Source organism: Aotus nancymaae, unplaced genomic scaffold, assembly GCF_030222135.1.
Source record: "Aotus nancymaae isolate 86718 unplaced genomic scaffold, 86718_ANA_hifiasm-v0.15.2.pri h1tg000011l, whole genome shotgun sequence".
Classification (NCBI taxonomy): Eukaryota; Metazoa; Chordata; class Mammalia; order Primates; family Aotidae; genus Aotus; species Aotus nancymaae.
The window spans coordinates 42,945,178-42,971,243 of NW_026988422.1; the positions used below are offsets into that span (position 1 = coordinate 42,945,178).

Sequence of the window (26,066 nt, forward strand, 5' to 3'; positions counted from 1 at the left end):
TCAATTCCCATACCAATGTTAAAAAATATGAGTCTGTGATAAAATGGAAAAAGTGAAGAATTAAAATAAAGCCAAATGCAGAAAAGGCACAGGGAAAGAAGCTGAGAGAGGACATCAGATGAGGGCAGTCCCTGAGCCAAGGTCTGTCCCGAAGCTCCCACTGTGACCTCCACCTGGGGCCAGGTGTGTGTGTGTGTGTGTGTGTGTGTGCATGTGTGTGTCTGTGTGTGTACCCTTGCATGAGGGAGGTAAGAAATATGCCAGCGGCTGACCATGCTGGCTCATGCCTGAAATCCCAACACTTTGGGAGGCTGAGGCAGGAGGATTGCTTGAGTACAGGAGTTCAAGACTAGCTGGGCAACATAGTGAGACCTCATCTGTACAATTTTTTTTTTTAAATTTAGCCAAGAATGGTGTTGCATGCCTTGTATCCCAGCTACTTGGGAGGCTGAAGTAAAAGGATCACTTGAGCCCAGGAAGTTGAGGATGCAATGAGCCATGATTGCACCATTGTACTTAGTCCGGGTGTCAGAGTGTGATGAGATCCTGTCTCAAAAAAAAAAAAGAAAAGAAAAAAAAATGTGCCAGCAATACACAAAAAGGTTTATATACCATAATGAAATGGAAACTGCCCCAGGAATGCAAAGTTGGTTTAATATCCAAAAACCAATGAATGCAATATAGTATGTTAATAAAATAGAGGACAAAACCACATGATGATGTAAATCACTTGACAAAACCTAACACCCTTTCATAAAAACACTCAATAAACTAGAAATAGAAGAGAACTTTCTCAACCAGATAAAGGATGTCTAAGAAAAACCCACAGTTAAAATCACATTAAATGATGAGAGACGTATGCTTTCTTCTCAGTGCCAGGAACAAGGCAAAATGTCTGCTCTTGACACATGTATTCATCATTGTACTGGAGGTTCTAGTCAGGGCAATTGGGAAAGAAAAATAAATAAAAGGTATTCAGATCAGAAAGGAAAAAGTAAAACCATCCCTATTTGGAGATGGCATGATCCGTCTGTAGAAAATTCTAAAAAATCCACAAAAGTATTAGAGCCAGTAAACAACTTCAGCGAGATTGCAGAATACAAGATCAACATTTAAAAACTATTGTATTTCTATAAAAGAGCAATGCATAATCTAAAATAAAATTAAAATAACTCCACTTATCAAAAAGAATAAAATATTTAGGAATAAATTTAAACAAGTACAAGACTTGCATACTGAAAGCAGGAGGAGAAAGAGAAGGACAAGGAGAGGAGGAGGAGGAGAAGGAGGACGAGGAGGCAATGTGTTCAGGATGTCCCGTGATTCCTGAGGCCTGAAGCCACCTGTCAGGTCAGGCATCCCCTGTCCTTCCTGTCCCTACTCCTGATCTGCTGCCTCCAGCTTGCACCTCAAATCTATTCTGCTCAGGCATGGAAGTAATCGTGGTGTGAAAGTCAGTCTGGGTGTACCAGCTGTTCTACACACTGGCCTGGCGAAGTTATTTTCAACTCCTTCTAAGCCAGCCATGAATGTGAGGGAGAACTCTGCATGGGGTGCAGTTCTCTTTGGGCAGTGAGACCAGCTGCCAAGGCCACCCAGGCCTGGGAGAGCCCACAGCTCCAGCCAGGAAGGGCTGTGGCTGAGGCCAGCTGCAGTTCTCAGCCTGCAGACCCTGGAGTTATGCCTGCAGGCCCTGAAGGGTCAGAGTGTGGGCCTCAGGGTCCTGGGGCCTCTGAGCAGCCTCAGGTCTGTGCCCCTGAAGGCCTCGCCTCTCGGACCCGGTGCTTCAGCGCAGTCCTCAGGGCCTGCAGGATGGCACCCTGGCTGGTCCACACGTTGTAGTGGCTGAGCTGCAGGAGGCGCTCGAAGTCTTCCTCCTTGTAGGTCATGTTGAACAGGGCGTAGGGGGAGGTGACCCCGGTGAGATCTACTTGGCCAGCCTGGAGCTCGGCGGGGCTGCGCTGGACACCTACCCAAGGGTGGGAGGGGTATCAGGAACAGGTCACCAGGGCCTCCACAGCCCGGCAGCGGCGCACTGGGAGGGCTGCCCCCACTGGAGGGGCCCCTGCTTTCCTCCCAGCTCTCTGCATCCTTTCCCCAGGAATACAAGCGTGGGGGCAGTGTGCTCTTTGGATGGGTACTATTTGGTGGTAGAAAATACAATTTCGTGCTTGGTTTCCTTGCGGCGTGACACTCCTAATGCTATTCAGGCAGCCCCACGTCTCTACATTGCTTGGGGGTAAGGTGGAAACAGCCAGAAGGGGGACGTCAGCTGGGTTTGTGAATGGATTCTTAGAACTCATGCTGGAAGCAAGCGGGCAGCGAGAATTTGTTGAGAGATGAAAGTTCTTTAGAATTCTCAGATGTGGCTGAGCATGTTCAGAGGACAGTTGGGAGATCTGGAATTATGGTGGGAAGCAGAAAGCTGGGAATATCGCGCGAAGGCAGCAATGAGTTTTTCCCATCGAAAGGAAATAAAATTCTGACCAGTTGGTGAGAAGAGAGGATAGGAAGGAATGCGATGGGGATTTCAATTTCGGGAGCCCCTGAGGAGAGGCTCAGCTCCCTGAGAAGGGGCCCCAACCTGGGCTGCAGAAGGATGATGGAGAGGCCAACTGAGTCCCCCACAGAGCAGAACAGCAGAGGAGGTGGGGCAGAGGGGGTACCAGGTCAGGAGGGAGGCCGCAGGAGGCCAGCATCATGACAGAGGGGACCCCCGCACAGCGACCCTGCAAACAGAGGGCCTGCAGGGACGTGGGCATCAGCAAGGAGGCCAGGGTGGGCTACAAGGCCTGGGTGGGTCTAGCCTGAAGCCTTCTCCTGGCAGACTTGCTTCCCTTCCCTCTGCTGGGCAGCGGGGAGCCCAGGGCAGGCGTCTGAGGGGCCAGGCAGCCTGGCTGTTCAGGAGGGGCTGCCTCACCGGGGGCTGAGTGGTCCTTGAAGGAGGCATTGACCAGTGGGAAGTGCAGCAGGATAGGGGCCTCTGGGCAGGCAGGGTCTGAGAACAGGTGGCACTCCCTTGGCTGGTGCTGGTCCTGAGGGCTGGGTTCCACCCGGGGGAAGGGCAGTCCCCGGGCCCGGCAGTACAGCTCCGTCTGCTGCAGTGCCTGGTGGGGAGAAGGTGACTTGGAGAGAGCCAGGCCGGTCCAGGTCAGTGCTGGGACAGTTCCAGCCCACACCGGCTGCCTCAGTGTCGGGACAACAGCCTGGCTCTGTCCTGTCTGTGGCCGGGCCAAGCTGCAGAGTGACTCGGAGGGAGACCCAGGTGAGTCCAAGGACCCCGGTGGTCTGCAATGTTGTTTGGTTAAAATCTTTAGGTGGGGTCCAAACCTAACCCCAAGCCCCACAAACTCCAACTCTGGATTGCTATTGCTGGATTGTTCAAATCCCAGAGCCAAGAGGGGACCCACATTTGCACACAGTCTGCAAGGGAAGAAGTCTGGGTTGCGGAGGGGACGGACATGGAGAAGCTTAGGGTCTCCTCTCAGCTCTTTCCAGCTGTTCTTTGGAGTGGGCATGGGGGTATCCCTCCCTGTTGAGCTGTCCTGGGACCCATGGCCCCTGCACCACCACAGTCCTTCCCAACTGAGGACCCTGGCAGAAGCCAATAGATCAAGGTCTGACACCCCTCCTTCCCTTTGGGACCTGAGTGGTGTAGGGCAGTGGCTCAGTGGCCCTGCTGCTCGCCTCTGGAGCTTGGCCTGGCTGGGCAGAGGGGTTCCCATGGGGTGACCAGGGTACCTCAAAGGGCGCAGATAGGGAGTAGTCGAAGGAGAGGATGAGGTCCAGCCTGCGGCCCGGCCGGAACATGGAGGGACAGCTGGTGTTGATAAAATAGCAAGCATCCACCAGGCAGAGATGAGGCTCCTGGGGGGTCAGCTGGCTGGGTGTGGAGTCAAGCTGGCAGTCTGTTGGGAAACGCAAGATGGTCAGAGGTCGCCACCATGCCACAGGCCATTCAGGTCCCCTTCTGTCCTCTGGGTCACTCCCTGAATGTGTGTGCCACCCCAGCCCTGCCCCAGGACCTTCCAAGGGATCTTCTCCAGGCCACACCCCAGAAGAGGATGCTGACCTCCTAGGCCTCTCTCTGCCAGTCCCCGCCACACCACCCAGAGCCCAATCTCGCGTCCGCCTGACCACGGCCCTTACCTGCCCAGGTGGAGAAGTCCCTGTGGCTGCGGTAGTTCTGGTGCAGCTGGAGGCCCTGGAGGAAGTTGGAGCTGTGCTGGTGGAGGGGCCTGCCAGTCAGGAAGCCTTTAAATGCCCGGGCCAGCGCCGTTCCTGGCTGCAACCACGAGGCCCCCAGCCACGATGAGGTCCCTGAGGAGGTGGGGGGCTCCTTCTCTGAAGCCAGAGAAGCAGACATTGGTCCCTTCTTTCCCTCAGACCCCGCACACTGCAAGCAGAGTCTGAAGGAGCAGCCTCACCCCAGGCCCCTCAGCTCCCGCTTCCCACCTAAGCTCCTCGTCTTGTCCTTGATGTGCCGTGTCCAGGCCTCCCCAGAGCTGGTGAGGTCATACCAGGCATCCAGCAGGTTCAGGGAGAAAATGTTGCTCCAGATGGCTGAGGGAACCCCGAGAGGTCAGCCTGAGGCCCCAGCCAGCGGCCCTCTCACGGGTGCTGATGGGAAATGGGGGTGGGGAGAGGGCTGCCCCTATGATGCCCCCTGGGCCACCCACCCATACCCCTCATCCTGAGATTCTGCCCCACCTGAGCTACAGGACCCATGTCCATTCAGACGCCTGGCCCGAGGCCACCCAGGGCCTTCAGAGCCACCACCCTCACCTTCCAGAAAGCAGATCCGGGGCTCAGGGGTCCTCCTCATCAGCCGTCCCATGAAGAACTCGGAGCCGAAGAGCTCAGGAGGGACGAAGGCTCCATACTTCAGGAACCCGACCTCATAGGGGGAGAACTCAACCCACTCTAATGGGGTGGGAGGGAGAGGCGGGAGTGTGAGGGGAGCGGATGGCAGGAGCCCCAACTCTGGCCAAAGGTAGTGCCCCAGCAGGCCTGAGCACTCTGTGCCTGGCGCCAATGCAGCAGACGTGGGGAGCGTGCACTCCCTCCCAGTCCCTGGTCCACACCCTCAAGCTCTCCCCACTCCCATGCACAGAGGGCTCCCCTGAGCCCTCAGCACCACTGCCCTTCCTGTAGGTTGGGCAATCTACATGGAGTTTCCAGCTTGAATTCTCTGGGGACTCTTGGGGTACAAAGGGTTTGGGGGTTGGAGCATGCGGGAGGGGGAGTGGGAAGAACTGTACCCTTGAAGTCCAGTGTCTCCAAATTGCTCTCTTTGACATTGAGGCTCAAGTAGAGGGGTAGAGGGTTCTGACCCCGTTCCAGGGCGGCTCTCTGTCCTGACAGCTTCTGATCCATCACCTGGGGCCAGAGGGTGTCAGGGCTTAAGTGAGACTGGGAGCACCCTGGAGGCAGCAGCCCAGGCTGGGGTTGAGGAGGCAGCTACTCCAGTGGGATCTGGGGGCCATGCACGGGTCAGTTCCCACTCCTGCCCCCGTGTTCTGACCAGCCCCAGACACAGGGTCTCTGGACAGGGTGTGCAGGCTGCATGCTGCATTTCTCCAGGGAGGGCCATACACAGGGACCACAATGCCAGCAGGCTTCCAGACCCATCTTCATGGGTTTAAGAGTGAGGTGGGTGTGGATACTGACATGCAGACACAAGGCACATGCACACATACACATACTGCTTTCCAGAAACGGCCCAGCAGTGCCCTTTGTGCAGACACTATAAGCTACGCTGGGGGATGGACTGCCCTCTTCCAGGTTCACCTTAATGCACTTCAAGTTTCAGTCCCTTCCGAATGCTTTCCTGACATCCTGTCTCCCACGTTGTGCCCCGTTGTTTATTCTGGCCTTCTGTTCTTAATTTCCTCTTCAATAGACCTCCAAGCTCTGTCTTTGTTTTATTTTATTTTATTTTGAGGCAGGGTCTCACTCTGTCACCCAGGCTGGAGTGCAGTGGTGTGATCTTGGCTCAATGCAACCTCCACCTCCCAGGCCCAACTGATCCTCCTACCTCAGCCTCCCGAGTAGAGTAGCTGGGACTACAAGTTACGCTCGGCTAATTTTTGTATTTTTGTAGAGATGGAGTTTTGCCATGTTGCCCAGGCTGGTCTCAAATTCCCGACCTCAAGCAATCCACCCTTCTTGGCCTCACAAAGTGCTGGGATTATAGGCATGAGCCACGGCACCCGGCCTAAACTCTGTCTTTGATGGTAACGACTGTAGCTTGCCTTTTGGGGGAGTCCTCACAGAGTCCCTGAATTCAGAAAGACCTCATTCTATGTTGAACTAGAATTGCAAATAGAGCCGGGCGCGGTGGCTCACGCCTGTGATCCCAGCACTTTGGGAGGCCGAGGTGGGTGGATCATGACGTCAAGAGATCAAGACCATCCTGGTCAACATGGTGAAACCCCGTCTCTACGAAAAATACAAAAAATTAGCTGGGCATGGTGGCACATGCCTGTAATCCCAGCAACTCAGGAGGCTGAGGCAGGAGAATTGCCTGAACCCAGGAGGCGGAGGTTGCAGTGAGCCGAGATTGTGCCGTTGCACTCCAGCCTGGGTAACAAGAGCGAAACTCCGTCTCAAAAAAAAGAATTGCAAATAGAGCTCTTCCCAAGCACCAGCAAGGCTAATGGTGCCTGCCTGCAGCGCCACCTTGGGAAGGATTCTGCCGCCATAGCTGGGGCTGATGCCGTCAGACCTAGGCTGTTCCTACTGGGCAGTGCATGTACCATGAATACGTTATCCCACCTTTGGGCTCTCCAAGCTAGAAGGGGGGTCTAGTCCTAGAGGCTTCCAACCTGCCACAGCAGCCCTTATCATCAGATTGACTCGGGGAATGTGTGTATGTGAGAGCATGTAAAGCATGTGGGCGTCTGGGTCTCCACTGAGGATCAGCCTGTTGGAAGTCACTTTGGAATTTGCCTTTTAAAAACCCTCAGATGATCCTGATGCCCAGCCAGGTGTGAGGATTCCTGCTCAGTCTATCCAAGGAGGATCCTTCTCCTACATCCATGGCAAAAACCCAACACACCCAGTGTGTATGTCCTCCTCACTGGCAGCCCTTCTGTCCTGGATGAGAACACTGCTGTGTCCACCACAGTTATCTTTCCACTCTGTTCTTCAATGGTCCCCAGTACAAGTTATAGAGAATTCACAGGAAATCTCTAAATAGGGCCCGATCCCCCGCCACTGATGGTGGTGGTGTATGTACAAGTCAGTCCTTAGGTACAAATGTGTATACATGATCCCTTCTCAAAGTCTTTTTATTTAGAAACCCTGTTTGTTGCTCTTTTGATGCATATGACGAGGGAAAATGTGTCCTTTTACTGCAGTTGCACAATTTATGCCCTATGGAAAGCTCTGGAAAAAGGTCAGCACACCCTTCCATCTGCTGAAACAGCACCCAGTGTGTCTCATGGCTCATCAGTAAGGGAAAGCTCTGGAAAAAGGTCAGCACACCCTTCCATCTGCTGAAACAGCACCCAGTGTGTCTCATGGCTCATCAGTAAGCTGCGGCAGGACTCTCAGTCTCTAAACTCTCAGCTTCCAAGTGAGTAACCTCAACCCTGCAAAACACCATTCTGATGATTTGAGGGTCCCACGGGAAGCACTGGAGCTTGGTGCAGTACTGGTCATGCAGACTAAAGGGTGTGCAAAACCTTTTCTTCAGAGTTGAAGGAAAGCGTGCCAGCTCTTAACTCAGGAAAGCATAAGAGAAACACTCTGAGTTTCTCTTTGAGGAATGATAAGCAGCTTTTAAGCAGTTTGGTACTTTCCAGCAAAAGACTGATGAAAAAAGTTTCAAAGAGATGAGAATTTGAGAAGCACTCATTACAGCTAGTGTATTTGATGAGTGGGTTTTTATAAAAACCTAATCAATATTAGAGATGTATGTAGACTAACACACTCATTCTGAGCAAAGTTTCAGGGTATGATAATTCTTAATATTAATGAAATTGTGATTTGTCATAAACGGAGTTATTTTTCTGATATTGTAAAGTGACCTTTGGTAGTTTAGATTATTATATAATAGAAGTAATAAATACCTGTTTTTATCTAAGGCTTAAAAAAATTAGAAATCAACATTAAAATTGCCTGAATAAAATATTATTTTGTAAAGTCTACAATGAATGTTAGCTTTAAGAGGTAAGGTTTGATAACCAAGAAGAAAAGAAATTATAAATTGAAAACCTTTCATATTGGGAAAAAAAATTTTAAATAGCATAGTTATTTTTTTTTATAAAGTCTCACGCTAACGCCCAGGCTGGAATGCAGTGGCGTGATTACAGCTCACTGAAGCCTCAACCTCCCATGTTCAAGCGATCCTCCCACCTTAGCCTCCTGAGTAGCTGGGACTACAGGCGTGCACCACCACACCCAGCTATTTTTGTAGAGATGGGGGTCTCCTTATGTTGTCCAGATTCATTTTTAAGAATATATAGATGTCCCATAATATCACAAGCATTGCTATTTTTGTGAACAATTAAAAAACTGTCTACTAAAAAAATGCCTATAAAGCTTACACATAAAACCATGCATTAAGTCATTACTGGAGGATCCAATGGTAATTAAATAAAAGTCTACTTTATAGCCTAGGATCAAACTGCATTTTCTATCACCTTGTAAAGTGAACTGTTAAAACAAGCTTCTCCCATTCTATGGTAATAACTAATCGCTGCCACCAGGCAGGAAAGCCAGTTATTAAAACACAACACCTTCAAAGTTAAATATGAACTTAAACAGTAGATCCAAAGAATACACAGGACATGGTAATAAAATGAAAATATTTCCAGTAATTATGTTGGCTTTGTAAATTCAATGCCATTTCAATAAAAATCCCTACAACATTTATCAGAAAGCATGACTAGGTGATTTTATCATATAATTAGAACAGCAGGCTGGGCATAGTGGCTCACACATGTAATCCCAGCACTTTGGGAGGCTGAGGCAGACAGATCACTCAAGGCCAAGAGTTCAAGGCCAGCCTGGCCAACATGGTGAAACAGTCTCTACTAAAAATACAAAAATTAGCTGGGTGTGGTGGTTCACACCTGGAGTCCCAGCTACACGGAAGGCTGAGGCACAAGAATGGCTTGAACCCCAGGCAGAGGTTGCAGTGAGCCGAGATTGTGCCACTGCACTCCAGCCTGGGTGACAGAGAGAGAGAGAGAGAAGAAGAAGAAGGAGAAGGAGGAGGAGGAAGAGGAGAAGAGGGGAATGGGAAGGGGAAGGGAAGAGAGAAAGAAACAGCAAAGTGGCAGGTACCGCCAAGAGAATTCTGAAGAATTCAAGTGGAGTGGTAACTTACCCTACCAGATACCAAGATTTATCACAAAACTTTAGTCCGTGTGCTGTTGGCATAGGGAAAGATAATCTGTCCTGTTGGAACAGAAGAGGGCACTCAGAAAGAGTCCCAGGAATATATGAAAAATATATGAAACCTGATACATGACAGAATTAGCAATACAGGTCAGTGGGGAAAAAATTCAATAGATGAGACTGGGAAAATTTGTTATTAATGTGAGAAAAAAAGAACTGTATCCCTATCCACATGATACCTGGAGATAAATTCTTAGTGGCTTGAAGTCTTATTAGTAATAAATAAATCTTTTTAAAATTTTATAAGAATGTATAGAAAGATTTTATAACTTTGGAGGAGAGAAAAGGAAGGCCCCCCCCAAAACGCCATAAAGAAGAATGATAAATTAGATTATGTTGAAATTATGGATTAAAACCATTAGAACTAATGAGGATTCACATCAAGAATATATAAAGAATTCCTATAAAACAATATGAAAAAGATAAATTAAACAGGAACATGGAAAGGGATTTGAATAGGTAATTAATGGAAGAGGAAGCCTAAATGATAAATATACTTGAAAACATGAGCTGTTTAACTAAAAATCAAAGAGGTGAAAAACTATGATAAATGTTCCTTTCATACCCCATGTTAAACAAAAAATTAAAAGTCTGTGCAGGATATAGAGAAAAAGCAACTATTACACACTAGTAGTGGGAGTGTGAATTAATACAACTCCTTTGGAGAATGGTTTGCCAATAGCTAGGAAAGTTGAAGGTGTACAAATCCAGTGGCCCAACAATTCAACTACTGGGTATGTATCTTGAAGACTTAGAGAATCGCTAATGCAGGTGTACAAGGAGACTTGTACAAAATCGTTCGCAAATAATATCACATTTTTCTTAAGGATATATATATTACAACATTGTGAACTGGAAAACGTAGAGGAAATAGATAAATTCCTGGACACATTCAACCTACCAAGATTGAACTATGAAGAAACAGAAAAGCTGAACAGACCAATAACAAGCAATAAGATTGGAGCAGTAATAAAATGTTGCCCATCAAAGAAAAGTCAAAGACCTGATGGCTTCACTGCTGAATTCCACCAAACATTTGAAGAACTAATACCAATTCTACTCAAACTATTCCAAAGAATTGAAGAGGAGGGAATACTTCCAAAGTCATTATCCAAGGTCAGAACTACATTGATACCAAAGCCAGATAAGGACACAAACAAAAAAGAAAGCTACAGGCCAAGATCCTTGATGAACACAGATACAAAAGTTCTCAACAAAATACTATCATACTAACTTCAGCAACACATCAAAAAGATTATTCACCATTGAGCATGTGGAATTCATCCCAGGAATGCAAGGATGGTTCGACACAGACAAATCAATAAATGTGATACATCACATCAACAGATACATTTGGGATCAGTGCCCTGGTTACATAATCAAAAATGCCTTCCTAAGTCTCACCTTGTTCTTACCTCTCCTATGACCATTGAAAGCTATCTTGTTATTGCTATCTTTGGCCTTGATTGATTAACCTCTTAGTAAAGCTGTGTCTTTTAGATTACAACAGTTCTGGGTAAAGGCAATGCTGGCACAAGGCTTCCAATCTATCCAGCCTACTGACCAGGAGAATTTAAGTATTCTGCCTCTGGGCTCCTTAGATCAGGTGTACAGAGATTTTTTTACTCCTCTGTTGCTTGACCAGGGCCTACCCCCATAAAATAAGCAGGAAGCAGTTACAAAAAACAGATTTCCACCCTTCCGCAGCCTGTTAAGATTAAGGAAGAGTGTCTAATCTCTGAGACAGGAATGAGATAGGAGGTGGGGCTCAACTCTGGAACCAGATTGGAGACTGGCTGAAACAGGTAAAGGCTGAAAGCACCTCTCCATAAGACATGCTCACCAGTATCATGACAGTTTACTCCTTCACTGGCAACAACCTGGAAGCTACTGCCCTTTTTCTAGAAATTTCTGAATAACCTATTCCTTAATTTGCATATAATTAAAAGTGGGTATAAATGTGACTATGGAACCGACCCTGAGCTGCTGCTCTGGACGCACTGCTGATGGGTGGCCCTGCTCTGCAGGAGCCGTCACAGAGCTGTAACACTGTGCCTTCAATAAAGCTGTTTTTTCAAGCCAGCCTTTGAATTTCTTCCTGGGGGAAGCCAGGAACCTCCATGGGCAGAACCCTAGTTTCGAGGCTCCCCTGCCCTGCAACATGATGATAAACCTAAATTCCAAAGTCAGGATGACATTGAAAACAGGGGCTCTTCCACGCTGCAGGAAATGCACATGCACACGTCAGCTGCTAGGGAGTCCTACTTTGGCCCCCAGGGTGCACATACGCTCCTCCCCACATGCACAGGCGCCCTACCTGGCCATGTAGCATGGACTCCAGCACCAGCGCCCACAGGTCCACAAAGGTGGTGGGGTGGCCCTGCTCAGCCCGCAACTCCAGCTCCCTGCGGTAGCTCACCAGGCGCTCTGGGGAAAAGACCTCCAGCTTGCTCTTGGTCAGGTGCTCCTGGGCGTGTCTGATAGGTCCCTCCAGGTCCCTCTGTGACCACTCAGGGTCCCCATACAGGTGGGCCATTGTCCTGGGAGAATGAGGAGACAGAGCAGTAGGAGACCAAGGTTGGGCATGGGGAGCTGCAACTCCTCCTTCCCACCCTGCAGCTTCTCCTAACATGTGGCTCCTGCTACCAAGGCTCTGCCCATCTGGGAAATGGGTCTCAGGGCTTTCTCTCCTTCCAAATCAGCACTGTCCAATGTGAGCCACATACAGAATTTTAAATTTCCTAGTAACCACATTAAAAAGATATAAAAGCCTGTAAAAATTAATTTTAATATTTTATTTAATATACTATATTCAAAAATTTTTATTTCAACATGTGGGACCCCAGTCCCATGTGGTGTGCCCTATGATTGCCCCCATCTGGAGCTGTGTCAACTGAGAATCAGAGGAGATAAGCTGCTCAGGGTCAGCCAGCCAGTAAGTGGTGCTGCCGGGACTCAAACCCAGCTCCGTCTGAGTCGGCGACCTCACAGCCCTTCAGTAACCTCCAGAACGCACCTCCTCTGCTGCCTTGCTCATGGCAGGGCTTCTGTAAATGCCTGTTTCCTCCCTTGTGGGAAAGCTGCTTGGCTCCTATCAGATCACACTGCTCACATCTACTTGGCCTCCCCACACAGAGGGTCCCTCTGGTGTCTACTCTGTCCCGCTAGGGCCCCTGATTGTCTCTGCTGTCCAGCCGTCCAGTCCCCCAGGATCCTCACCACGTAGAGCCGGAGACGCCACTGAAGTAGGTCACACAGTCCAGGAGGCCCAGCTTCTGCAGGGCCAACAGGTGGCCATAGAGAGAGGTCATGGCCCGGGCACCTCCTCCTGTGGCCATGATGCCCACAACGGGTACCTGGACCACACACGGACACAGGTTGGATTAACAAGGAAAGGAACTGGCTGCCTCCTGTCTCACACAGGGCCCCATCCTGCTACCTGTCTCCAGGGAAGGGACTGCAGGATCGGGGCCTGACAGTCAGGGTTAAGGCCGGGTCCAGCCCTCCTCTGGAAGCAATGGCTCTCAGCCCAGGATGGAACTCCCGAGAGTTAGAACCCCAAAGCCTAGCCACACTCCCATGTCTCCTGACACATGCCCAGTCTCCACTGACTGGAGTTTCTGGAAAGGCATAGGAATCAGGTACTCCCTTATGGCCAGTCCAGGATATCTGTACCCACATCCCCTGCGCCCCAGACCTCATCCTCCTGCAGGTCTCCATCCAGCTGCAGGGCCTGCTTCAGGGCCTTGGCCACCACCTGCTTCCTCCTGCTCAGGAAGGCCTGCTCCTCTGCACACAGATTGAAGCTCAGGTGCATGGCCAGCTCCTTGGGGCTGCAGCAATGGAGGATCCAGGGGTCAGAGGACACCTGCACAGCTCAGCCACTGGCTGGCCAAGCCCAAAGTGAGCTGCCAAAGAAGCGCCCTCCTCCAGTCTCAAGGACCACCCTTGTCCACAGCCCTCCCCTCCGGCATGCCTGCCTCTCACTGTCCCCACAGAAGTGAATGTCCCTTACCAGCTCTCTGCCTTGAGTTGCAGCCTCACTCCTGGGGCCTGAAATCAAAGCCAGAGACTCTGCTCAGATCCTCTTCTACCCTAAGCGCCACATGGGAATCCCCAGAGGCCTTGGTCCCCTTCATCTTCATTCATTGTTTTTTTTTTCTTTTGAGATGGAGTCTCACTCTGTCACCCAGGCTGGAGTACAATGGCACAATCTCAGCTTGCTGCAACCTCCGCCTCCCAGGTTCAAGCGTTTCTCCTGCCTCAGTCTCCCAAGTAACTGGGATTACAGGTGCCTAGCACCATGCCTGGCTAATTTTTGCATTTTTAGTACAGACAGGCTTCGTCATGTTGGCCAGCCGTTCTCAAACTCCTGACTTCAGGTGATCTGCCTGCCTTGGCCTCCCAAAGTGCTGGGATTATAGGCTTGAGCTACCATGCCCGGCCTCATCTTCATTCTTACTGGATGGGGATTTCCCATCCAGTTGAAGCCACTTACATGTGGAGCAGGAACATCCATGGTCACCTCCTTCCCGATGGTCAAGGGCCTCAGGGGCACAGTGAGGTGTTCAGTTGAGTTGTCTCCATTCCAGCCATTGCTTGTGGAGCTCTGGAAGGAAAATATTCATTCATTCACTCATTCATTCATTCATTCAACAAATCCTTACTGAGTATCTAGACTGTAATCCAGACAGACATGTCTCTCTCTGATAATACAGATTATAATATTGATAAGTATTGTAATTACATTGATAAGTATCAATAAGTATCATAATTATAATAAGTATAAAATTATAAGAGCTAATATTTATCTAGTATGAAGGCATTGTTCTCACCAAATAGCATGTACAAATTCAGAAAGACATGGGTAATGAACTGATGTTAGTGTCATGAAGGAAATAAGTGGTGTGATATGACAGTTTCTAATGCAACCAAAGGTGGAGTGCACGGGGTTTATTTGAGGTTGGGATCAAGGAGGGCCCTCATTTGAGCTGGGATACTGAGATAGAGGAATAGAAGGAAGAGGAGGAGGAGGAGAAGGGGAGGAGGAGGGGAGAGGAGGAGGAGAAGGAGGAGGAGGAGCAGGGGAGGAGGAGAAGAAGGGGAGGAGGAGGAGGAGAGGGGAGAAGGAGGAGGGGAGGAGGAGGTGAGGAAGAGGAGGAGGGGAGGAGGAGGAGAGGAGGAGGAGGACAGGAGGAGGAGGACAGGAGGAGGAGGGGAGGAGGAGAGGAGGAGGGGAGGAGGAGGGGAGGAGGAGGAGAGGAAGAGGAGGAGGAAAGGAAGAGGAGGAGAGGAGGAGGAGGGGAGGGGAAGGAGGAGAGGGAGAGGAGGAGAGGGGGAGGAGGAGAGGAGGGGGGGAGGAGGAGGGGAAAAGAAGGAGGCAAGGAGGAGGACGAGGGGAGGAGGAGGAGAGGAGGAGGAGAGGAAGAGGAGGAGGGGAGGAGGAGGGGAGGAGGAGAGGAGGAGGGGGGAGGAGGAGAAGAGGAGAGGAGGGGGGAGGAGGAGGGGAGGAGGAAGAGAGGAAGAGGAGGAGAGGGGTAGGAGGAGAGGGGAGGAGGAGAGGAAGAGGAGGAGGAGAGGAGGAGGAGGTGAGGGGGAGGAGGAGAGGGGGAGGAGGAGATGAGGAGGAGGAGAGGAGGGGGAGGTGATGAAGAGGAGGATGGGAGGAAGAGAGGAGAGGGGGAAGAGGGGAGAAAGGGAAGAGGAAGAGGGGAGGGGGAGCAGGGGAAGAGGAGGGGGAGGGAAGGAGGAGGGGAGGAGGAGGGGAGGAGGAGGAGGAGGACGAAAAGGCAGCCTTGGAAGGAGCCAGTGGGGGACAGGAGAGCATTTGGCATGTTGGAAGTGAGAGAGGAGACAAGGATGGTTGGCACATTGTGCATGGGGGGGTGTGGAACAAAATGAGGTGGCAGAGGTGGGTGGGTGCCAGGCTGTGCAGGGCCTTGTGGGCACAGACATCATGTCTTATTCTAAGGGTATCACTGGAGGGGCCGCTGGAGGAGTCAAAGACTGACATGGTGCAGCAGTCCCATGCCTATCTAACACCTGGTGGTCTTCCATGTCTGCCAACAGTGAGGTGCTCCAACTAGGAGAGGCTGACAAGGCCACAGGGGCCTTGGCTCTGGCGGGCAGGGAAGGCAGGGAGGGGCCCACTGCAGCTGCAGCTGCCCAGCCTGGGGTTTTGGGAGAGGTCTTGAGCCAAGACCCACCCTCAGGCACCCGCTCAGCTCTGTCTCTAGGGCTGCCATGTAGTGGAAGTGGAAGGCAGAGGCTGTGCCCGGGGAGGATGTCTGGGTGTCCTCATAGGACCCCTTCAGCACCAGCTCCAGCTCCAGTTTGTCCTGATCTAGGGAGAGAGAGGGCGGGTTAGCATGACAACAAGAGCCCGGACCCCCAGCTCGGACTTGGGAAAGTGATACCACCACTGGATCTCAGAGCATGCCCAGGAGGTTGGGCCATCGTCAGTGGCATTCTGAAAAGGGCCTTTCCCAGCCCATGGGGCCCCACAACCTCCCACCCCAGACTTCTGCCTTGTGCAACGTGCTCTCCCCCAGGTCAGGGGACTCTCCTGCCTAGAGGAGACACATGGCCTTCTGTGCCTTGTGGGTGGGAAGGGAGAGGCAAGCTCTATCCTGCTGCGGTTCCCTCCGCCCTGTGCAGGCTTCCCAGCAATCCTCCTCACCCCCACGTCCAGACAGAGTTCAGGCCTGTTTCCAAGCCGGTCTCACCTGCAACCACAGCGGTGCTCCCTGCGCTGTCCAGGTGCACATCCAGGCAGCACAGCTCTCGGGCCTAGGGGAGACCACGTCATGGGCAGGGGCCTCTGCAGGGTAAGCTGAGGTCGCCTCATCCTTAACCCTCTGAGCCCCAGTGTCCCAAATGCACCACACACACAACAAGGAGTGGTGTGGGCTCAGGATGGGACTGGCTGCTGGGGCCCTTCACCCCATCACCGATCCTCTGCCGCTGCTGAGCCTCAAGTTCTTGAGCCAGGAGGGCTGGGGCTTCACACCTCCCTGTAAGCTCTCCTGGCTTTGCCAAACTTCTGAAACCTCCCAGAGCGCCCAGCCCTCAGACACAGCTCCTTCTTCTCCTGTTTCTCTGTGGCTGGAGTTGGGAGAGGTATTCTACCACAACTCCAAATAATCTAAGCGAGCCGCCCATCCACAGGAGGCTGGACTGCGTGTCACAGAAACACTCAGAGCATATCCTGGCTGTCCTCTGTGGCCTAACTGAGGGATACTGTCAAGGCCAGGCCCGCGTGGCCTTGCCAAGATGCCCGCCACCCACGCGCCACACAACACTAAATATGCCCACCTCCTGCAGGTCTCCATCACCTCCTAAGAGGCAGTGCCACTGACGTGACTTTATTTTATTTTTTAACCAGTGTCATGTGATATTATATTTTCATGCGTATTTTAAAAAGTAATACTAGCCCATCAGACAGCCCTGGGAGTGAGCGCCTCCTTAACTGCTGGCTCTAGGTGCATTCGCACGTGACCCTGGGCCCACCTGCTCCCAGGTCTGTGCTGCTGATGGGGTGTCACACTGTGATAAAAGCATGTATCTAGCGCATCGCCTGCTCGCCACCTTGTGGCCATCTCTGCCCACTGCAGCTTCGTGAGCCCATGGTCACGAGCACTGATGGGGACTCTCCCCCGTCCCGAGGAAGAGCTGACTGAGCCGCTGAACCTATGGTCTCCTAGGTTGGAAGTAACCGCGCTGGGAGCGCCCTCTGAGCCTCAGTGACCTCAACATTAACAACCGGAAGGTGGGCCTGGCCTGCCTGATTTTTTCACCGCTTCCCAGGGAAGCACTCAGTCCCTAGAGCTATGAGTTCACCGCAGGTGACTGAACATCTTGGGGAAGCACCCCAAACAGCAGCGGGCTGGAACCTCCTCTCCGCAGAGCCCTGCCTCCCCTCTCTCCAGGCATCCTTAGCTCCAGGCCCCTCCAAGACCCACAGCCCCAGGTGACCACCTGGCTAGGAGGCCAGGGGTGGTTTCACCACGAAGCCCTGCCCCTGCCTTGTCCCTGCTGGTCCATACCCCAGGCAGCTGTCCTCCCCGCCACGCGTCTGCTCTGGGGCCCCTTCCCTCAGCCTGGGAAGGCACTTACCACAAGGACTTTGTTGGTGATGAGGTTTTCTGGGCGATTCGACCTAGAAAAATCAAACCTTGCAAAGGCAAACGCTTCTTGTATTGACCTCCCCCTCCCGCCCGTGTGGGGCTTCCTTGGTTGATGCAGAGGGCGCTATAAGTTCCGGATAAGGTTCAGGGGGAAAGGGAGATGCTTCTGCAGGGGGAGAGGGGAGGGGAGAGAGCAGGGAGGGAAAACATCGGCTTTCCTCTACGCATTTTTCATTTATACCACTGATAAATTTTTCATTATAATATTGATAGGTATCATAATTATAATACCTATAAATTATAAGAGCTAATACTTATGTGGTATGAAAAGACTGTTCTCTGAAAGCATGTATAAATTTATAAAGACATGGGTAATGAACTGATATTAGTAAGTGTCATGAAGGAAGTGGTGTGATATGAGAAGCCCCGCCCAAGACTGGACCTCGCTGGCAGGGTTAGGAGATGAGGAACAGTCAGGCTGGACTGACCACAGGGAGATCTAGGTCAGGGCCATTTCCTCAGACAGAGCCTCAGTCCTGAGACACTCCCTGGGCTGTGAGACGTTACTCACGTTTCTTCCATTAGGAACTCCACGTCCAGCTCCTCCTCTCCCTGCAATCAGAGAGGATGAGCCAGTCACAAGCACTTACCTATGTCTTCGGAGTTGACACAGTTCTTTTACAGGCATCATCTCATCCTCTCAAGCAGTCTCTGAAGTAGGCACGTTAGTACAATTATTTCCAATTTACGGATGAGGAAGCTGAGGTATGGGGCCAGATGGGCTACCTACCCACATTACCCATGGCTAGTATGTCTGCAGAGAATGGGTCTCCCTCCCTTGGAGGTTCCAGAACTCTGGGCAAGACTGAGGGGAAGACAAAGGGCACAGCCAAAGGAGGCAGGGCCTGCAGGACCCATTTGCTCTTCTTGAGAAGGGCCCAGACCCCAGAACTGCCGTCCCCACCTCCAGGCTGCAGCAGGAAGGGAGTTGAGGCCTTCACAAAGCAGGCCTTGGTGCCCCCCGCAGGAGTGATGGAGGCTGAGCTGTTTTGATGGATGTCAGGAAGTTCTCCACCTCCCAAATCCTTCCTGCCACAGGTGGCTCAAATCCCTCCATTGGGTGATTCAGTCTATAACTGTCAAGTTAAGCCTTTTCCTTGCTTATTAAAATGTAAATATCTCTGGAAGGGGTTTAGAGTTTTCTGTGAATGAGTTCACCCCAGGAGCCTCCCTACAGGTGGGAGAAACAGCAACTTCCTCAGCCTGGAGCCGGAAGAGGTGGGGCCCCCAGGGACTTCCCCACCCACCTGGGGACTCTGGGAGAAGGTTTTCCGGAGCAGCTTGCCAGGGAGGACTTCTGAGATGTCGTAGAGAACCTTGAAGCAGATGTCATCCTCCGTGACTGAGTCTTCATCATAGATGATAAGCTCCAGAACATTCTAGAAACCAGGAACAGCGACTTAGCCTTTTACCTGCTCAAGTAAGGGCTTGAGCCCCTACTTGATGTCTAGAGTCACAGCTGGTCATTATGCCGCACACTTTTGTGTTTCAAAATAAAAAGAACTGTAAAACTTAAATAGAAGGAAATCTTCTAAAATTCCTAATTTCCCCTTTCTAATGTTTTTTATCAAACATAAATTTCTGTCAAAGAATTCTCTCTTCCTCTCTGTCTCTGTCTGCATCTCTGTCTCTGTCCATGGCTTTTCTGGCTCCCTAAGCTGCGCCCCAAGGTATGTGCTGGTGATTTTCCACAGTCTCCCACACATGGTGTCATCTCCCCACCGCAGCGACCTACTCAGGAGGGGCTCTTACTGTCTCTGTTTCATAGCTGGGCTTAGAGAGGAACCAGCTGTGGGTATGAATGGGTCAGTCCCACAGCCCGCTGGTGGAAGGACCATGTTCATTCTTTCATGCATTCCCTTGCACACAGCACAGACAGGCTGGGCACAGAGATCCCTTCCCCCTGAGAGCTTCTCCACCCCAGGAACCCTCGAATGGGGGTCTGGCCTGTTCACAGGGGAGTGGCCAGGAGTCCCCCGGCCTTCACCTTGACCTGACTTTGGATAAGGAAGCTGAAGGCCTCATTCCACACAGGATGACTGCAGTCTGTGAGAGTCTTGGTCTTAAACTGCATTCCAGGCGCAGTGGACAGCTGTAGGGTCACGTAAGGGTCAGCCTCACTCACTGCCAAGGTTAGGGAAGACTTTGTGAGGGGGCAGTCCTCATAACCTCTCCACAGGCCATGACAGTTTCCTACCAAGACCCTGGTGTCACCACGGGCAGCCAAGCCCAGCCCAGCCCCACCCCAGGGTGCTCATCTGGGCCCTTCCCAGGGGATCTGGTCCTCCCTGCTCCCACCAGAATGCACAGGGCGGTTACTCACGCAGGTCGGCCCGGCGCAGGTTCCGCGCCTCCAGGACCCTCACGGTGAGCTGCCAGCAGGCAGAGGCCTCCCCCTGGGGAGAAAATCAAACTCCAGAGTCCCTCCCACATTCCCCCCACTGAGCCTGGAGTCGTTGTGCTGCAGCCCGGGCTGCCCACACCCCTCACCACCCTCCTGGTACTTGGTGGTGCTGACGCTGCTGCCAGGCATTCTGGGGACACCCTCTGGGGACCAATCAGCCTTTGTTCACCTCTGTCTTTGGGGTCACGGTTCTGGGCTGTAGCAGTCAGGGAATAGTAGGCCACCCAGGGGTGGAATTTGTGGGACCCCTTCCCCTTCAGGAACAGGCTAACACGTGGTAGTGGACACAGCAAGGAACTGAGGGCCAAGGAGTGGCCGCCACATGGGTCAGTTAGATGTCAGCCATTCCCAGAGCTCCCAGGGAGGGCAGCCCGCAGCCTCTTGGCAAAGCAAGGGCTACCTTTGGTAACCCTGCTGCCAGCACCCCACCCCAGCCCTTCCGGACAGAAAGCAGGTGCATGACTTAAGGGAGGCTGAGCCTCGGCAGCCCAGTCCACAGGCGCAACCCTGGATCTCAGCCATCTGTACTGTATGGGGTATGAATGAGGAAACTCCGAGAGCATCGGGCCATCACCGGGGGCAGTGGGTGCTGTGGGTGAAAGGCCAGAGTATTAAGATGCTGATGAGGCCACGTCAGCCACAGACAGCCCAGGTGAGAGGGAGAAGCTGCTCAGTGGGCAGAAGCTAGAGGAGATGAGCAGAGAGTAGGTGGCAGGAGGGAAAGCCGGCGGTTGGTGAGGCGTGGCTGAGTCCTGCTGGGAAAGGGCACTGGAGGTGTCCCCACGCCCCACTGCTGAGGTCCCTGGCACTGCCAGGATCAGGAGGGCCCTGGGGTTTCTATTCTTCCTGGGTCCTGCTGCTTGGCTTTTTTTGGGCACCTGGCAGTAGTTTCTTAATGCCTCTTTGAAGTGAGGTTACTCAAATGGGTCTGGCAGGGCAAATAGCATTTTTTCCTGTGGGGTGACCCCAAGGAAGGTTGTTGGCCTTGCATCCTCTTGGAAGGGAGCCTGCCCAGGAGGACCAGCTATGGGACGCGTGGACCCAGCAGAAAGAGCCCGTGTCCAAAGGGCCGTTAGAACGGGGCTATCAAGAAGGAGCACTGCCTGTGCCGGGGAGTGGGACAGTGGAAGCCCCCAGCCAGGAGGGGACCCAGCAGGGCCTCAGGGTGGCAGGACCCCCAGGGGGCATCAGGCACATGAAGGCCTATGAAATGCTAACCCCGGGAGCACACAGTGTGGCAGCCCTGGTGAAGAACCCACAGACCATCTCAATTCCAGAAAAAAACCCATGCTGGGGCTTCTGCCATTCAGCGGCTCTGCCACCAGGTTAGACTCCCAACTAAGTACGATCTTCTCAGACTCGTATGTCTCCTTCACCACCCATCCCCTGAGGGAGCCAGGAGGCAGTGCAGTGTTTGTACAGGGAACATTCAGCATCACACAGCTGGGAGATGATTGTGGCGAAACCAGAGCTGCTTCCTGCTTTGCACCATCCCATGAGCAGATCGACACCCATGCATGTGGCTGGAAGTTCTTGGTGCCCATGAGGACTGATCTCTGCTCTGCACAGATGCTGCTTGCTAGGGGCTGGCTCATCACACACCTGACTCTCCACTCCCCACCAAAAACTGTGAAGGACCATGGGCCACAGCAAAGCCACATGCCTGGTGGCCCTGCCCCTGCATCTTTCCTCTCTGTGGTTCCATGCCAGCATCCCTGTCATTCCAGGCCACTTCCAAGCAGAGCACACGTGACCTCCCCAAGCAAGGCAGACTTGTTTGTCTCTTCTTGGGGATTAGCTCCAGCTGCACCAGCAATATGTCAACTCTATAAACCTTAAGCCTTATAGGGTCGTCAGCAGCACAGATTTCATGAACTTTGAGACATCTGGCTCCATTTCCTCCCCTTGCTCTGAATCCACCACTGCTGGCCACAGGGAGGTGACGGCTGGGATGCTGGGGCCCTGTGGGGTGTTGAGTTTCAATGTCCCACTCCAAGATAAGATAGGGGAAGGGCAGAGGCAGCCTGGCCTCACTCCCCTGCTCCCCGGGCCAGGCCGACACTCCATAGGTCCCAAGCGTGTGGGCCGCTTCCCTGGCAGATTTTTTTTCCTAGAGTGAAATCCCATTTCTCTTCACCTCTAAGATCAGCGCTAACATGGAGTGCCCAAAACATGGTATTATTGTGACAATGATTATTATGACTGGTCTTTACTGGGGCTTAAAGGCAGATTCTGGAGCCAGATTGTCTGGATTTAAACCCTGGCTCTGCCACTTACTTGCTGTGTGACCCTGGACAAGTCACTAAACTTCTCTGTGCCTCTGTTTGTTTCCTCATGCGTAGTGGAAATAATAATAGTTTTGACCTCACATGGTACTCTAAGGCTTAAAATATTAACACTTGCACACTGCTTAGGAATAAAGTAAGCAGTTTCTAGGTAACTGCTATGACTAGCACTATTTATTATTTGCCATGGTTCCAGGCACTGTGAATGCTGCAGGCACCAAGATGAAATCACTTTTGTCAGACCCCAAAAAATTAGGGCTGGGAACACATGAAAGAGTAGAGCTCATGTTTACACACCTGAGATAAGGGCTGTTTCCAAGGACTTCCTACAAACCCCACAGAAAATGCCTTCACTTACTTCATGTATCTGCTACTTGGAGAAGGTTTATCACTAGACATCCTTCAGGATGGCAGTAACCCAGATAAGATACTCTAAAGAACACACGTGCCCAGTAATAGTATCGCCACCAATGAACTGACAGCTCTGGCTCTGAGCCTCTGGAACCAAGGAACTCTGTTTCCAAGCAGTTTCTGTGAGCCTCTCCCCTTTTTTCCAGTAAAAGCTTCCCTTTCCCCTTCCCTCACTGTGGCACTGGCGGCCTGTCATTCCACGCATTCCAGGCTACAGTCATTTCTTATTCCAGAGGAAATACAACATAGAGATAATTTTCTCTAGTGTCTTTCTGTAGGGTGACAATACTGTACTAAGCATATTACCTATTGTCACTTGATTTATCCTTCCACCACTTCAAAAGACAGTACTTCCATTTCCTCCCATTTTATAGATGAGGAAATTGAGGCTCAGAGAGGCTAACATGTGCAAGGTCACAGAGTTAGAAGTGACAGAGTTGGAATTCAAACTTCAAGGCCAGAGCTCACAACCCCTCTCTATTCTACCTTCCTAGGACTTTGCTTCTTTGGAAAAGCATGCAACTCTCCCCTCATTGCCCCACGGGTAGCTAGACACTAGATTTTCATAGATTTGTCTAATTTGACTAATAGATACTCATAGATTTGTCATAGATTTGACTAATATGATTACTGAGCTAACTGACATATTAACTGATATGAATCTTTTCTCCTGAGGGCATAGGGGCTTCACCTTCCCTTCTGAATGATCCTCCCACCTGAAATACCACCTTAACTGATGACTAACCCGGAGGTTTCCAGAGGGCATTCGGCAGCCCAGTCACCTGTAGGATCCCTGGAGTGGCTCCCTGTTGAGGATCTCAGCCTTTCTCTGAGCCTTGTGCAGGGACCCAAGAGTCTCTGCCGTTCTGCTCTGGGTGGAGAGGCGCAGGGCACATGTTTGTCAGGAAGTTTTTTGAGAGCCTCAGTGCTGCCCCCCACCCATCTTGGGAGATGTGGCCCAAGGGAGCTTAAGGGGGCTGGGTCTCCCCAACTGGGGTCCAGTTGCCCATGATCCTGGGTATTCGGCAGGAAGAGGGGAATGAGCAGACCCTGTCCCCCGCTGGCACTGGTGCCTGTGGTGGGACAGTGCAGGATGTCAGAGAGAGGAGTGGAACCCCTGGGCACAGCTCCGGGCCCTGCACCTTCCTCATTCAGGCTGGGCAGAGGCTCCTGGACTGGACCACACAGCAGTCACGTTTCAGAACAGGTCCCGGACAGCCAGCCCTCCCTGCCAGCCCAGCTGCAACTCTGGGGCAGGTTCCAAGCCCCTGTTCCAGCAGGAACGTGGGTAGGAGAAGCCGCTGCTGATGCTCGCCACCACAGGAGCTGACTTGAAGGCTGGAGCTTGAGGACCTGGTCCTGGGGACTCAGTCCTGTGAATGCTGGCTGGGGACCAGGTGCTTCCCAAGTGTGGGGCAGACTCAGGCTCCCAAATCGCTGTCACTTAGGCTTTTGTTTTACCCAGGAGCCAGACCTGGAGCAGGCTTAGGGGAAAGGGGGAAGGGCCTCAGCCTTTGCCAGGGAGATGAGCCTAAAGCTGGTATGTTTCAGAAACCTCCACAGCGGGCCATTCTGGGCTCAGGGCTCCTGATGGGATGGGTGGGGGACCCCGGATTGACAGCCCCTCCCCTGTCATGCAGCCATGGACTCCCCAACATCCAAATGTCCACTGATGTCTGATTTGTGGGTGGCTCCTCCTGACCTCAGGCTGGGGCAGCACGGTGGTCCTTCACCAAGGGGTCCCTCTCACCTTCTGCCAGGGCTCCGCGGTGTCTGCCATGCCTCAGGCCGAGCCTCTTCCAGGAGCACCAGACTGAGCTGCCTGCCCGGATCCAGCTCAGGCCTGGGTCTCAGAGACACAGCTCTAGAAGCCCAGCGGGGTCTGCACATGAGGCAAAGGACCTCAGGACAGTGACTTTGGCACACAGCCTCGTTCCTGGCCACTGCCTGGGGCACCAGGGAGACCTCAGGAGCCAGCCCTGCTGGCCTTGGTCCCTGGCAGAGGATGAAAATTCTGGGCTTTGGGAAACTCATGCCAGAGGTGGGGTGAGCAGCTTGCAGGCCTCTTTGGCCTGGGTGCAGCCCCACAGCTCTTGGGCTTAGTAAATAGTTTGGAGTGGATGGGGATTTGGCGCCCCAGAGCTCTGGAGACAGACAGGCTGATCCCAGGGCTTCAGCCAGTTCTGGGAAGTTGCTGGCCTGTGGGGGTGGGGCTGTGGGCCTGGTGGGTTTCCTTTTGTGACACATGCAGCCACTATGTTCTTCAATGTTGGGGGCAGGGGAGGTCCCTAAGGGCACTGCTGCAGTCAGTGGGTGTGGGGAGAGGAAGCTCTCCTGACTAGACTCATGTTTCCCGGCCCCCGCATCTATAGATGCTGCTCACCCACCCCACCTGCTCTGCATCCCAAATCTCAGACTCCCTCGCCCTCTGGCCCAGTCTGGGCAGAGACTGAAATCACCCTGATTCCAGCTGTTACACTTGCCAGAGTGCACCCTGGCCCCAGGCCCACCCTGACTGGTGCCCACATGCTCTGCAGACACTGTTACCTCGTGAGGGTGGCCAGGTAGTCCCCCAGGTGACAGGTTCTCCATGCCAGCCCTTCCAGCTCCACTCCAGGCCCAGCCCTTGCCAAGATGCTGACTCTCCGGCTGGGTGGCAGCAACCGTCCCAGTGGGATGGGACCAGCGTGAATCTGCCAGCCTCCGAGGAGCCATGATCCTATAAACAGGTTGGGGCTCCACCCCTAGGTCCCTCCTTCAGCCCTGCACCTGTCCTCTTCCCCAAGAGACTGGGTCAACCAGCATCTCCAGAAACCTCTGGCAGGGCTCCAGGACCTGCCGGTGGAGCACCTCTTCCAGACCTGGAGCTTCAGGACAGAAGATGCAGTCAGAGGGAGGCTAGATGAGTCCCAGGAGTGGCAGCAGGAAGCTGGTTGCCCTGAGGCTGAGGGCAGAGGATGGGGGATGGGGTGGAGGTAGAGCTGAGGGAACCCCCAGTCCTACTGGAGCCAGGCCAGCTTCTATGGGAGGAGGGCTGAGCACCTGAGACTTAGGCAAGGGGCCAGCCTTCCTGGGCAGCTCTGTGCAGCTGAGAGTCCAGGGGATGAAGAAACAAGAGCAGTCGTGGTGGCAGGCCCCGGGCTAGTGCATCTTCCTCATCTGACCTGAGCAGACTCCAGGGAGCTGCAGAGGGGTCCGGACACCCCCCATCACAGGTCCCTCACCTCCATGTGGCTGCCCCTAAGAATTTAGGGGATTTCAGTTAGACTTCGTAATAAAGGTAAAAGAGACCAATCAGGAGACTCTTGGGTTATGCAAGTTGTAGAAGAAAACTTTCTGAAGCCACCTCACTGTTTAAAGCATTCAGTGTGC

The 26,066-nt window shown here is 52.4% G+C and overlaps 1 protein-coding gene across 1 annotated transcript; it reads right to left on the reverse strand.

Annotated features, from left to right (window-relative positions):
* On the reverse strand, positions 1-25,389 carry PLA2G4D (phospholipase A2 group IVD). The gene is made up of 20 exons (XM_021668794.2): positions 25,242-25,389; positions 19,918-19,990; positions 19,582-19,718; positions 18,842-18,973; positions 18,106-18,146; positions 17,524-17,566; positions 16,134-16,197; positions 15,615-15,751; positions 13,907-14,017; positions 13,424-13,461; positions 13,106-13,241; positions 12,628-12,764; positions 11,726-11,948; positions 5,262-5,379; positions 4,786-4,923; positions 4,456-4,563; positions 4,150-4,344; positions 3,742-3,908; positions 2,921-3,107; positions 1-1,969 (listed from the first exon to the last, which is right to left on the reverse strand). Exons 1-20 carry the CDS (start codon positions 25,284-25,286, stop codon positions 1,743-1,745), a joined length of 2,457 nt encoding a protein of 818 aa, XP_021524469.2. The 5' UTR covers positions 25,287-25,389; the 3' UTR covers positions 1-1,742.
* Between the last annotated feature and the right edge of the window lie 677 nt (positions 25,390-26,066).

Bases quoted from the DNA above. Each gene is read 5' to 3' on its own strand.
- PLA2G4D (XM_021668794.2), bottom strand. From the start codon at position 25,286: ATGGAGAACCTGTCACCTGGGGGACTACCTGGCCACCCTCACGAG. The intron at 18,974-19,581 runs GTGAAGGCCGGG...CCTGGTTTCTAG, and splicing joins TTATCCAAAGTCAGGTCAAG to AATGTTCTGGAGCTTATCAT. The intron at 15,752-16,133 runs GTGAGACCGGCT...CTCTCTCCCTAG, and splicing joins GAGCACCGCTGTGGTTGCAG to ATCAGGACAAACTGGAGCTG.